At 36.6% G+C, this 14204-nt stretch overlaps 1 protein-coding gene across 1 annotated transcript in view; it reads left to right on the forward strand.

The window, feature by feature from the left end:
• Nucleotides 1-14204, forward strand: part of pde1cb (phosphodiesterase 1C, calmodulin-dependent b) — a 109634-nt gene that overhangs the window by 7031 nt on the left and 88399 nt on the right. Inside the window, exon 2 of the mRNA XM_056445251.1 lies at nucleotides 617-643. Coding sequence (XP_056301226.1) covers nucleotides 617-643 — 27 coding nt within the window. The remainder of the gene's footprint in view (nucleotides 1-616; nucleotides 644-14204) is intronic.

Here is a 14204-nt window from a genome sequence, read left to right on the forward strand (position 1 = left end):
TGTAATATTTAGTATTTTATTTATTTATTTATTTTATTTTATTTTATTTTATTTTTTATTGTCAATAAGATATTGGGAGATTTTATTTAATAACATTTTTTATTATATTATGTAATATTTAGTATTTCATTTATTTATTTATTTATTTATTTATTTATTTATTTATTTTTTATTTTGTACCACATTATCAAAAATGTCAGGATTTCAGTTTAGATCAGTTCAGTGTTGGTTTAAATTGTCTGTGTGTGCGTGTGCATGTGTGTACTGTATGTATGTGTGTGTGCCTTGTATTCCAAGTGATCCGACAAGTAAAGCAGTATAGCATAATTTATAGCATAAATTTTGACCTTGTGGGGACATTTTTTGGTCCCCAAGAGGAAAATGGGTCATTAATCACAGAATGAAGTATTTTGAAAATATAGAAATACTGATTGTTTTCAGTGAGGGGTAGAGCGATGGACTATACAGTCTATACAGTATAAAAATTGTTATGTCTATGGGAAGTCCCCATAAAGATATCTGTATGTGTGTGTTGTGTATTTGGTGAACGTTACTTTTCATGAATACCGTAGTTGAAAGCATTTCAGGTTTTAACATATTGTATGTTTTGTTACAGGAGAAAGTACAAGAAAACTTCTCAGAGGTAAGACTGGAGATCTGAGATTTTGCTCAAATCATCATCATCCAATGAGACTGTCAGAAATATTCTTGAATCATGTACTGTACTGTATGTATAAGCTAGATTCAGTGACATTCAGAAACATGTATTGAGAAAATAAATGAGATCAGCTTTGACATCCTGTTGACTTGAAGTTGGTTTAAACTACAGTTTCCAGCATGGGCTGATATAAAAATTGTTTGTTAAATTTACCTTTTAAAAATGTTTTTGGAAAGGTTCATACTTGTGTTGTGTTCAGGTGAGTATTATGGCAGAATGAGAGTATAGTTCCTGTGCCCCTTGATGTAACTACAGAAGAACTAAATAGGAAAATTATCAAAACTCTTTATTTGTAATTTTTTTCAACAAAATGCTAATGGTCTAATTAATTTTTTGGTAAACGCTTCCCGCTACATTGTTTATTTCCAATGATGCATTTTTACTATCGTTGTTCAGCTGATAGTTAGGTTGTTTCTTGGGTTATGCAGCTCAAGTTAGTTCATGGACAGACCACATAAACCAGTTCGGACCAGCTAGAAATCAATTTCATAGAGAAAGAAGATTCTAAAAATATGTTACTATTAAGGCCACACGGTGGCTCAGTGGTTAGCACTGGTCGCTGGTTTGAGTTCCGACTGTAACAGCTGACATTAATGTGTGGAGTTTGCATGTTCTTCCTGTGTTCACGTGGGTTTTCTCCGGGTGCTCCGGTTTCCCCCACAGTCCAAAGACATGCGCTATAGGTGAAATGGATTGACTAAATTAGCAGTAGTGTGAATGTGAGAGTGTATGGGTGTTTCCTCTGTGTAAATCATAAGCTGTATAAGTTGGCGGTTCATTCCGCTGTGGTGACCCCACAAAAGTGTTTTAAAAAATACATGGTGCAAGTTGAAACTTCTTGTTGAATTTCAGCTAGTTTGAGTTTTTTTTATTTACATTTTTAATTTTTAAGAAGGCGGACCAGAGGGTGTGTTCCAACTATAGGGGGATCACACTCCTCAGATTTCCCTGGGAAAGTCTATGCCATGGTACTGGAGAGAAGGATACAGGGGATGGTCGAACCTAGGATCCAGGAGGAACAATGTGGTTTTCGTCCAGGCCGTGACACACTGGACCAGCTCTATACCCTCACCAGGGTGCTTGAGGGTTCATGGAAGTATGCGTGTTTTGTGGAGAAGACATTTGACTGTGTCCCTCGTTGCATTCTATGGAGATGCTCTGGAAGTATGGGGTCAGAGCCATTCTGTTAAGGGCTGTCTCGTCCCTATATGAACAGAGTAGGAGTTTGGTTGGCATTGCTGACAATAAGTCACACTTGTTTCCAGTGCATGTTGAACTCCCGCAGGGCTGCCCTTTGTCACCAATTCTGTTCAGATTTCTTTTATGGACAAAGGATTTCATCTCTGTTACGAACATGGACCTTCAGCATGCACTGGAGCAGTTTGCAGCCGAGTCTGACGCGGCTGGATGAGAATCAGCACCTCCAAGTCTGAGGTCATGGTGCTCCACCGGAAAATGGTGGTTTGTCATCTCCAGGTTGGAGGAAAGTCCTTACCCCAGGTGGAGGAGTTCAAGTATCTTGGGGGTTTTGTTCACGAGTGAGGGAAAGATGGAATGTGAGATTGACAGGCGGATCAGTGCAGTGGCCGCAGTAACGCGGTCGATGTACCAGTCCGTTGTGGTAAAGGAGGAGCTGAGCTAAAAGGCAAAGCTCTCAATTTACCGGTCAATCTACGTTCCTGCTCTTACCTACGGTCATGAGCTTTGGGTCATGAGCAAAAGCACAAGTTCTCGCATTCAGGCCACTGAAATGAGTTTTCTTTATAGGGTGGCAGGGCGCACCCTTATAGATGGGGTGAGGAGCTCTGTCACCTGGGAGGAGCTCGGAGTAGAGCCACTGCTCCTCCACACCGATAGAAGTCAGCTGAGGTGGCTCAGGCATCTGTTTTGGATGCCTCCTAGAAACATACCTAGGGAGGTGTTCCAGGCATGTCCCACCGGGAGGAGGCCTCTGGGAAGACCCAAGACAGGCTGGAGGGATTATGTCTCTCGGCTGGCCTGGAAACGCCTCGGGATCCCCCCGGAGGAGCTGGAGGAATGTCTGGGGAGAGGAAGTCTGGGGTTGTCTCCTGAGACTGCTGCCCCCGCGACTTGGCCAAGGACAAGCAGATGAAAATTAAAGAATGAATGAACATTTTTCATTGGAAATGCTGATCCCACATATAATACGGATATGTGGCAATAGATGCAAATTCATAATTGGATTTCAGATACAGTTTAAGTCAGAATTATTAGCCACCCTTTTAATTTTTTTTTTCTTTTTTAAAGAAATGATGTTTAACAGAGTATGTCACAGTATGTCTGATAATATTTTTTCTTCTGGAGAAAGTCTTATTGGTTTTATTTCAGCTAAAATAAAAGCAGTTTTTAATTTTTTAAAAACCATTTTAAGGACAAAATTATTAGCCCCTTTAAGCTATTTTTTTCTTCTTCGATAGTCTTCAGAACAAACTATCATTATATAATAACTTGCCTAATTACACTAACCTGCCTAGTTAACCTAATTAACCCAGTTAAGCCTTTAAATGTCACTTTGAGCTGTATAGAAGTGTCTTGAAAAATATCTAGTCAAATATTATTTACTGTCATCATGACAAAGATAAAATCAATCAGTTATTAGAAAAGAGTTATTAAAACTATTATGTTTAGAAATGTGTTGAAGAAATCTCTCTGTTAAACAGAAATTGGGGGGGAAAAATAAATAATAATTCTGACTTCAACTGTATATAAAACATATGTCATATATGCAACATATATTTCAAAATATATTTTTGAAAAGTATATTGCATGTATGACTTTTTTTGCCAGTTTTTTGGCTAATTCGTTCAAATTCATACAAGTTTAGTCGGATGAAAATGTATGATTTTCAAAAGGAGGCGTGACACCAAACCTCACCCCTAAACCCAACCATTATTGGGAGGATGAGCAAATTGTACTAAATTGTATGAATGGGAACATAAAAATTCATACAAATTAGCCTCTGAATCAAAAAGGTTACGACCTGCTGTGAGATAACATTACATGTTTTATTTATATATGTCATTTGCATATATTGCAATTCAATTATCACAATTTCATGGCAACCCAAACCACAGAAAAGCAGCGTTTGTAATTCAGGACGAGGCTTGAAGAAAACATCTGTTGAAACAAATGTCCTTCGGCCTCTGCAATTATGAGTGAGAAGAAGTGGAGAGACAATAACACAGAAAGAGAGATGTCAGGAGAAACGTAACGTAAAACGACAGCGAGTGCGAGAATGGCGCAGAGAGGGAGATGGTGGAGTCGGGTGGCTCTAATATTAGAGGCAGAGTGGGTTTAATTGGGGAGACTTTTCCTCTGCTAACAGAGGGAGGCTTGACTTCCTGCGCAGCTCCTCTCTGACTGACAGCTCAATGGGAGTCTGGGTAATTATGGCAGGCTAATTGGCTGCAGAGCATTCTGGGACTCTGTCATTACAGACGCAACAGGACAGATACAAACACACACGTGTGCCAGAGTGTTTACATGTACATGAAGAAAAGCTGGAGGATCTTTCCTTACAGTTTTCATTAAGCAGTTGTTCTCAATGTAACTCATAGCATTTTATTTTTATTCCACACTGTAAATAATATGAGTAAATTAGCAGTTTTCTGTATTTTGTTATTCATGTTTTTATTTTTCCCTGTTTATTTACGTTTTTGAGTCGCATTATGGGACCCTGATCTTTCCATCAACAACTTTTAACCTTGGAAAGTAGGAAACTTTGACTTTTATGAACATTTTTAATTGTTTGATTTGATATAATGTCTGGGTTGGTGTTGTATATTATGCTACAAAAACCTTTTAATAAACTGCCAGCACATTTACTGTTATTTTTCAGACTTTTTTCTCTATACATGATTTTTTTCACACATTTTATTATTTTAAACTACTAATGACCCGTTTCCACTGAGTGGTATGGTACAGGTTGGTACACTTTTATGGCCGTTTCCACTGTCAAAGGGTACCTAAAAGCGAACTGTACTTTACCACTTTTTGGGTACCATTTCCAAAGGGTACGTAGCACAACAAAAGGGTACCAAAAGGCGAAGCAAGATGCGCAGCTAAACGCTATTGGTTTACACAGAACTATAATATATAAATAAATTTAATTAATAATTATAAATACATTTATAACGTGATTAATAATTGTACTTTCATAATTTGTGACTGGTTGATTTTTCATTACTAAATGAAGTATTGCATTATTTACAAAGCATTTGTCTTTAAGAGCAGTTGGAGGTTTTTAACAATCATTCAGAATGAGTTGGTAAATGATTAATAAACTATTGAAATTAACGTTTATATATCTTATTATTCAGGCATATAGTAATGGTTACTATGTATGTTAATAAATGCTTTATTAACTCAACTTCATGCAGTTTTGTGACCTAATCTAAAGTGAGGACTCTTTATGCTTTATAAATCCCTTATAAAGGACAATTAAAGGCTTGGCTTCAAATGAACAATAATCTTTGCAATCTTATCTAAAAAGTAAAATTTACAGTAATGTTAAAACATTGCTGTATAACTGGAGTGTCAAAATACGACATAAAATTGGATAAAACAATGAGAATATAATAATTTAACAATATAATAGGATGCAATGTTTAAACTGTACAGTAATTTTATTTTAGATCAGGTTGCAAAGATTTATTTTTCATTTGAAGTACAATTTCATTTGTGTATCTTCAAACAAATAGAAACGAAAAATGTTGTTTATGTTCTTTTTTCTGTTTAGAATATAACTGAGCCTTTAATTGTCCTTTTTATAATGGATTTATAAAGCATAAATAGTCCTCATTTTAGCTTAGGTCACAAAAGTGGATGAAGTTGAGTTAATAAAGCATTTATTAACATACATAGTAACCATTACTATATGCCTGAGTAATAAGAATTTTAAATGTTAATTTGAATAGTTTATTAATCATTTACCAACTCATTCTGAATGATCTTAAAAAACAAACAACTATGCTTAAATAACTGGTTTGTAAATAATGTAATACTTAACTTAGTAATTAAAAAGAAATCATCAACAAAGTAAAAATGTGCAATTATTAAACACATTATAAATCTGGTTATAAGTCAAGAATACAGCATTTGTAGTTGCAGTTATAAACTGCTTACTAACGTTTATTAATGTAGAGTTAACGCTTAACAGATAATGAATTCACTATTTGCTAATGCTTAATAAATGGTTCATAGTGTGTAGTTATTATAAAGTGTTACCACCTGTTGTTGTTTATGAGGCCGTCTAAAGCGTGAGTGGTTTCACTTTGTCAAGAGATCTCACATGTGCTCACTGTGCGTCTATATTTGGAATAACGAACTTCTTGAGCTGATGATAATAACGTGTGCGTGATTATTGAAGTGCTTCTGACGTCCTTTCAGAAATGGACAAACGCGAGAATGAAGCGAAAAAACAAAGGAGAAGTTGGAAAAAACAAAGGAGTGGATAGTGGAATGATTCTTTCAGCAACCTAAAACATGAACAAACTGCCATGTTTAATTATTATTGTCACCTTTTGGATTATTATGAACTCTGAACGACGGAATTACTTTCTAACAGAGGTCACATGTGCTAGTGAAGATTAAAGATACAGATGAGAGGTTTGCTCTGACTGTAGGTTGTATGTTGCATGTTGTTTCTGAACCCAACTAAGAACTAAATGTATACTGTGTGTAGTTTTTCTGTAATTGGTTACATATCAGAGACTGTAAGGGGCTGTATGTGTTCATATATGTTGCATTTATTTATTTATTTATTTATTTTATATAATTGCAGTAGGCTATGTTGCACAGATAATTAATTTGCAGTTAAAATCTAATTATGTTCATAGAAAGGTTAGTAATGAACATTTATACACAAGTATTTATGTGTATAAAGCATCTGTTTTGTGAGAAGTGCTTCTCATATGATATGTGAATGACCCATACAGCTTTACTGTAGACATTTCCTTGAGTGAGAATGATGTCGACTGAAACTTTCTGTCATACACCACACCCACCTAATTGGTACCCTTTTGGCAGTGAAAACGCAAGCCTGATAAAGGAGACCCGTACCGACCCATACCACTCACTGGAAACGGGCCATAAAATGTTAATAAAAGTCACTTTGTAAAGTTGAATTTTAAATACCAAAACTTTCAAGATCAAGGTCTCATTCATACTCTCATATAAATGGACAACACTTGTGAATCACAAAATACGGAAACTGTTTATTAACTGTTACAGTCACCAGCGACCTAGCTACTGCAGATCACTGGAGAACAACACGTGCGCCACATATACCAACTACAACTCCCAGCATGCACCTCACACACACCGGTTCCTGTTTGACACTGATTACACACACAGCTGGTAACTCATCAATGACTATGTTTACATGGACATTCATTTTCTTTCTTTTCGGCTTAGTCCCTTTATTAATTTGGGGTCACCACAGCGGAATGGACGACCAACTTATCCAGCATATGTTTTACGCAGCGGTTGCTCTTCCAGCTGCAACCCATTACTGGGAAACATCTAAACACACTCATACACTATTGACAATTTAGCTTACCCAATTCACCTGTACCGCATGTTTTTGGACTGTGGGGAAACCGGAGCGCAGGGAAGAAAGCCTCGCCAACAATGGGAGAACATGAACTGCACACAGAAATGCCAACTGACCCAGCCGAGGCTCGAACCAGCGACCTTCTTGCTGTGAGGTGAACGTGCCACCGTGCATCCCTACATGGACATTAGTAATCAAATTATTTTGCCTTAATCTGAATAAGACAATAATATGATTAAGGTGTTTACATGAGTTATATATACGTGTAGATGACTTTGTTTGTAGAATTCTTTAGATTATTTAAAACCTATACACACATCTTGGTAAAACCAAAAATAGTGTTCCTACAAAACAAAATCCCCTTTAGAAACCTTTATTTTTAAAAGCCTGTGCTACAACATCAAAGTTATTGATTGTACTTTTGAAACCCTGTTTTTCATCCAACTTTGGTTTTGGTTTTTGGAGACCTGCTGAGGCAGAAGGTCTGAGAGCTCCTGCACCTGGAGATCACTCCTCTTGTGTAAATATGGGCTGTAAATACAGACTGATAATAAATGCAGGAATAAATGATGCAGAGTGTTGAAGTGGAGTCTGCAGACTCTCTCAGTCAGTAAAGAGAAGAGCATCGGGCTAATTCAGTACTGAAACACCTGCATGTAAATGACACCAGCAATCACACACACACTTCTCATGAGCTCTTCACAAGCACTTCAAATCCACACTGAAGCGCAGAGTGAGACTTCAACATTGACTGAACGCATGCGTGTGTGATACAAACTGAAACACTTCCACCTAAAATATATTGAAATATAGTTTATCTGTTAATAAAAAAGTCAATAGGCTGTGCAGACTGTGTCTGCTGTATGAAAAACATGCATCACTGGATGAAATTGTAAATGTTGTAACAATAAGGATCAATATTTCCCAATTTCGATGTTTTGATCCATTGTTGCAAATGTAAATTTCACAAAACACTGTGAATATTTCCTAAATTGTGCAGTCTGTTCACTTAGGAGTCTTATTTCTAGTGTATCCAAGCAGCTATTTTGTGAAAACAAGACCAAATCCTATCTATTATAATAAGTAAATTCTAAAATCACAAAATATTGCTTAATAAATGGGCAATTAAATATTTAAATCAGTGAAAAAATCTAACATGAACTGTAACACATGTGTTTTAGCATGTTGTTAGAATGATTTAGTACCTTACTGACGTGTTTTGCACTTTGCTAGCATGTTTATTACAGTAAATGATTTAGCACACTCCTGACATGCTTATAATGTAGCTAGCATGTTTCTAGCGTTTTTAGCGCACAAGTGGACTTTTTGGAGATTTGGTATGTTTCAAGCATGACAAATGACATGTTTTAACATGCAGCAAGCAAGCTAAATGTTTAAAATCAGTGACAAAATGTGACATGAACTGTAACACAAGTGTTTTAGCATATTATTAGAATGATTTAGCACCTTACTGATGTGTTTTCCACTTTGCTGGCATGTTTATTAAATACTTTAGCACACTCCTGACATGTTTATGATGTTGCTAGCATTTTTCTAGCACTTTTTAGCACACAAGTGGACTTTTTGGCGATTTGGTATGTTTCAAGCATGACAAATGACATGTTTTAACATGCAGCAAGCAAGCTAAATGTTAAAAACAGTGACAAAATCTGACATAACCTAAAACACAAGTGTTTTAGCATATTATTAGAATGATTTAGCACCTTACTGATGTGTTTTCCACTTTGCTGGCATGTTTATTAAATACTTTAGCACACTCCTGACATGTTCATGATGTTGCTAGCATGTTTCTAGCATTATTTAGCACACAAGTGGACTTGTTGGCGTCTTTTAGTGTGTTTCAAGCATGACAAATAACATGTTTTAACATGCAGTAAGCAAGCTGAACTGGAACGCAAGTGTTGGAGCATATTATTAGAATGATTTAGCACATGGCTGACATGTTTTGAACTTTGCTAGCATGTTTATTACATGATTTAACACACAAGTGGACTTTTCGGCACTTTGGTATATTTTGAGCGAGACAAATGATATGTTTTAACAAGCAGCAAGCAAGCTACACTTTTTTTGATCAGTGACATGAACTGTAACACAAGTGTTTGAGCATATTATTAGAATTATTTAGCACCCTGCTTATGTGTTTTGCACTTTGCTGGCATATTTATTAAATGATTTAGCACACTTCAGACATGTTTATAATGTTGCTAGCATGTTTCTAGCATTATTTAGCACACAAGTGGACTTTAGTCATCTTTTAGTTTGTTTCAAGCATGATAAATTACATGTTTTAGCATATTTTTAGCTTGCTTTAAAGATGTTGCGACTGTTAACAGATTTCTAGCATGTTTGACATTGCTAGCATGCAATATTGGTTAATATATGTTTCTAGCTTAGTCTAACACACTGCTAGCATATGTACAGTAGCAAACTCATGCAAATATGTAGCACATTTCTTCTGTCATTTTGTAGCATGATCTAACACATTACTGACAAATTATAGCATTTCACCATGTTTCTAGCATGATTTAGCACACTGCTGACATGTTTGGGACTTTGGTGTGTTTCTAGCATGACTGATAACATGTTTTAGCTCATTTTTAGCTTGCTAACCACTGAGCCACCATGTCGCCCATTTTACTGTAGATTTATGCTAATCAAATTCCTTACTGATGCTCCTCCCACTCTGATTTCCCTATATGTCTGCACATCGGTATCTCTCTCAGTCATCTTCTGTTTCTGTCTGCTCTGTCCGGTGTTTTTAAGCACATTTGAGCGTGTCTGTGTAATTGTTGTGATGGCACTGAGTTGCATTGTGGGAGCAGGTGCAAGTCCAGCTGTTTGTAAGGCTTTCTGGCCAGATACTTGAAAATATATGGGTATATTTGGTCATTAAGCTCAACGACATTGCAAAAGAAAAAATCACCATTTTAATATTAGTGTTATTGCCATTTTCAGGACATTAGGCATTATTTTTAACATCAATATGACTCAGTATATATATATTTGAATTTTTATTTATTTCCTGGTGTATAGGATTAATGTTTATTCATATTTAATTACTTTTCTGCCACATTTTTGATGAACTTTATACCACACTTTACATATCAACTGTTAAAATAATTGGTCACACTTTACATTATAGGGCACTTAGTTAAAGGGCACCTATGAGCAAAATTATCTTTTGGAAGCTGTTTGGACACAACTGTGTTCACAGTCATATTGGTGTGATATAAAGCCAATAAGTCTCTTTTTAAATTTCCTGATGTTAAAATAGGATCCAAATCCCTCCCATTTTGAGGCCGACTGCAATGTGACATAGGAGTGCGGTTTACCCGCCCACCGAATTGATTGACAGCTGCTTATTAACTTGTCTCCATAGTAACGTATATAATCATATTAACAAGGCAGGACGTGCACAAAGCAACCGGGATAAAAAGATCTGTTCAGCGCTCTGTGATCATCAAATAATCAAATGCAATTATAAAAGAAGACGTTTCAATCCCGTTTTGTGGAGGTTAAATCATGTTTATTTTGTATTTAGACTTATCTTAAATCTTGAAAAAGGGGTAAAATAGGTGCTCTTTAATGTTAGTCAATCTAACATGAACAAACAATGATCAATTGCATTTATTACAGTATTTATTCATATTTGTTCAGGAAATACATTTGTTCATTGTTAGTTCATGTTACACAGTGTTTTATTTAAATAATGCATTAGCAAATGTTGAACTATGATTAATAATGCTGCGTAAGCATTGTTCATTATTAGTTCATGTTAGTAAATACAGCAAATAACATTAACTACGTGTCGTGTATGGTAAAGCGTAACCAAATAATTATAGCAAAACAATTCCCTGGTTTTCCTAGTACCAGGTTGCAGCTGGAAGGGCATCTGCTTGACATTTGCTGGAATAGTTGGCGGTTCATTCTGCTGTGGCGACCTCTAAAATAGAGACTAAGCCAAAGGAAAATTAATGAATGAATGAACAATTTCCTGGTGCTTAGAAATACACACGATTAACATTTAAACTTGCTAATGAGCAAATGTGGTTGGTCAAGTGTTAAAATGCACCTAATCTAACAAATATCTGAAATATACATCAGCTTTGGCTATTGAATTTAGCTTAGTTTATGATGCAATATAACAGCAAATTACATTGCTGAAATGAATAATGATCATGGTTTATTTCACCAGTAAGCAACCATATAGAAACACTTTTTGCACACCATTAATGCGAAACTACAGTCAGTATGTTGATTAAATGGCTTTTAGATGAAGTGTTACCCTGAGCTGTTTGTATTTGAGCATGCTCATGCAGCATTTTGATCTCATTTTTGCAAAGAACAAGAACAATTTTCTTCTCATGACATGGTCCCTTTAAAGTATCGACTTCTGTGTTTTGTTTTGGCAGTTGTAAATGGATTTTTCCTCTGTTGCAAACAAAATAAAAAAAGCAGTAGTAATTTGTCATCTGGCACTATAGATCAAACGCTAAACTCTTCAGTCATGTCAGGTTTTCAGCAGTCTGCATGTACTGTTGACGCACAGATTTACACAGATGATGAGTTTATTCAGCGCGAGTGTCTCTCCAGAGGTTAATGAACCATTCATGCCGCTTTATTACCTCTGCCCTCCTGCGACATGGTGCCAGGCTCTGCCAATCCATCAGCCGGCCCGCTCTGACAGAGGGAACTAACAGGATTGATATCGAACCGGCTGTGGAGGAACTATTAATTATTTACTCTGGCTGCTGTTTGTCTCCGAATGCGTGTGTGTGTGTAAAAGTGGCTGGTAGTGAAACATTTTTAAGGAAAACTTTCTCTAAAATTGAACACCCTGTCATCAGTTACTAACTCTTGTGTTGTTTTAAATCAGTATGCCTCGATTCTGAACAAAATGTTCTTGCGATTTGTTCCCTCAAAGGATATGAGGTGATTTTATAAGCCTAATGTTGTTTGTTTTGATAATTGTGACCCTGGGCAATGCGATTTATACACCATCCAAACGCTGAATAAATACGAGTTTTGGTTTGTTAGGATAAGATGATATTTGGCAGTAATACAACCTCTTGAGGGCAGCACGGTGGTGCAGTGGGTAGCACAATCGCCTCACAGCAAGAAGGTTGCTGGTTCAAACCTCGGCTGGGTCAGTTGGCATTTCTGTGTTCGCGTGGGTTTACTCCGGGTGCTCCTGTTTCCCACAGTCCAAAAACATGTGGAATTAGTTAAACTAAATTGCCCGTAGTGTTTGTGTGTGAATAAGTGTGTATGGATTTTTCCCAGAGATGGGTTGCAGCTGGAAAAGCATCCATTGCGTAAAACATACGCTGGATAAGTTGGCGGTTCATTCCACTGTGGCGACCCCAGATTAATAAAGGGTCTAAGCTGAAAAGAAATTGAATGAATGAATAACTATTTGAAAATCTAGAATCTTGAAAAAATAATAAATATTAAATATATTTTTATTAATTTTGTACTATATATTTAAAAATCTTAAAAAAAAAAAAAGGACTACAGATCTGCTGGTGTATGGACTACAAGTTCCAGTCATGCAACACACACACACCTGCTCCAAGTCTCCATTGATTACACTTTCACAACTGATGCTACTCATGGACTGATGACACTCCCATATGTACGGCAAACTCTGACACCCTCATTGCTGAGTCTTGTTGTACAGTATTGTGAGCATTACGACGTGTTTTCCCTGCCTTGTCTTGCCGTGTTTTTGACCCTCACTTTATTTTGGTTGTTTTATTTCTGTCTGCTGCCTGCTTTTTGACCATCTGCCTGTGTATTCGACTACGACTCTGGATTTGCCTACATACATCTGTTTGCTCCCGATTGTGACAGTTGCTTGCCTGAGCATCTCTGTTCAATAAACCTGCATTTGGATCTGACCTTCTTTGTCAGCGTCCCACTTCACATTACACAGAGCACAGATTTTTTCACAGTATTTGCTATAATATTTTTTCTTCTGGAGAAAGTCTTATTTGTTTTTGGCTAGAAAACAAATTTTTTAAACCATTTTAAGGTCAATATTATTAGCCCCTTTAAGCTATTTTTTTGTCGATTGTCTACAGAACAAACCATCGTTATACAATGACTTGCCCAATTAACCTAATTAACCTAGTGCAGTGGTTCCCAAAGTGAGTTGCTTGGCATTTTCAAAAATCTAATTCTATTTATTATGTATTAGAATGACTAAATATTATCCAGGGTGTCACGATGGCGCAGTGGGTAGCCCGATTGCCTCACAGCAAGAAGGTCGCTGGTTGGAGCCTTGGTTGAATTAGTTGTCGTTTTTGTATGGAGTTTGCATGTTCTCCCGTGTTCGCATGGGTTTCCTCCGGGTGCTCCGGTTTCCCCCACAAGACATGCGGTATGAGTGAATAGGGTAAGCTATATTGTGCGTAGTGTATGTATGTGAATGAGTGTGTATGGTTGTTTCCCAGTGATGCGTAAAACATATGCTGGAAAAGTTGTCGGTTCATTCCGCTGTGGCGACCCCAGATTAATAAAGGGACTAAGCCGAAAAGAAAATGAATGAATGAATTATATACAGAAACAGGTTAAATATAATTCCATATACATACCTTTGTCACACCTGGCTCAAAGATGTAACATTAAGGGAGACGACATGACAAAATAAAGTCAAACATAATATTTATTCTAAATATCATAATCAAAACATCATAGATTCATTTGATGGTGAAAGGCATGCGGATGGATGCAGTTGTCATTGGAATACAAACACAACATAATGCCCAAATTGGAGCGCAGCCAAACCATAAAGAAACAGCCACAGACTATGTTTAAATAAGAGCAATGGCGATCATCAAGTGCGCTGAAGTCACGCCCCATCCTACAACAGACAAAAAGATACAAAAG

The sequence above is a fragment of the Danio aesculapii genome, chromosome 2 (genome assembly GCF_903798145.1).
Source record: "Danio aesculapii chromosome 2, fDanAes4.1, whole genome shotgun sequence".
NCBI lineage: Eukaryota > Metazoa > Chordata > Actinopteri > Cypriniformes > Danionidae > Danio > Danio aesculapii.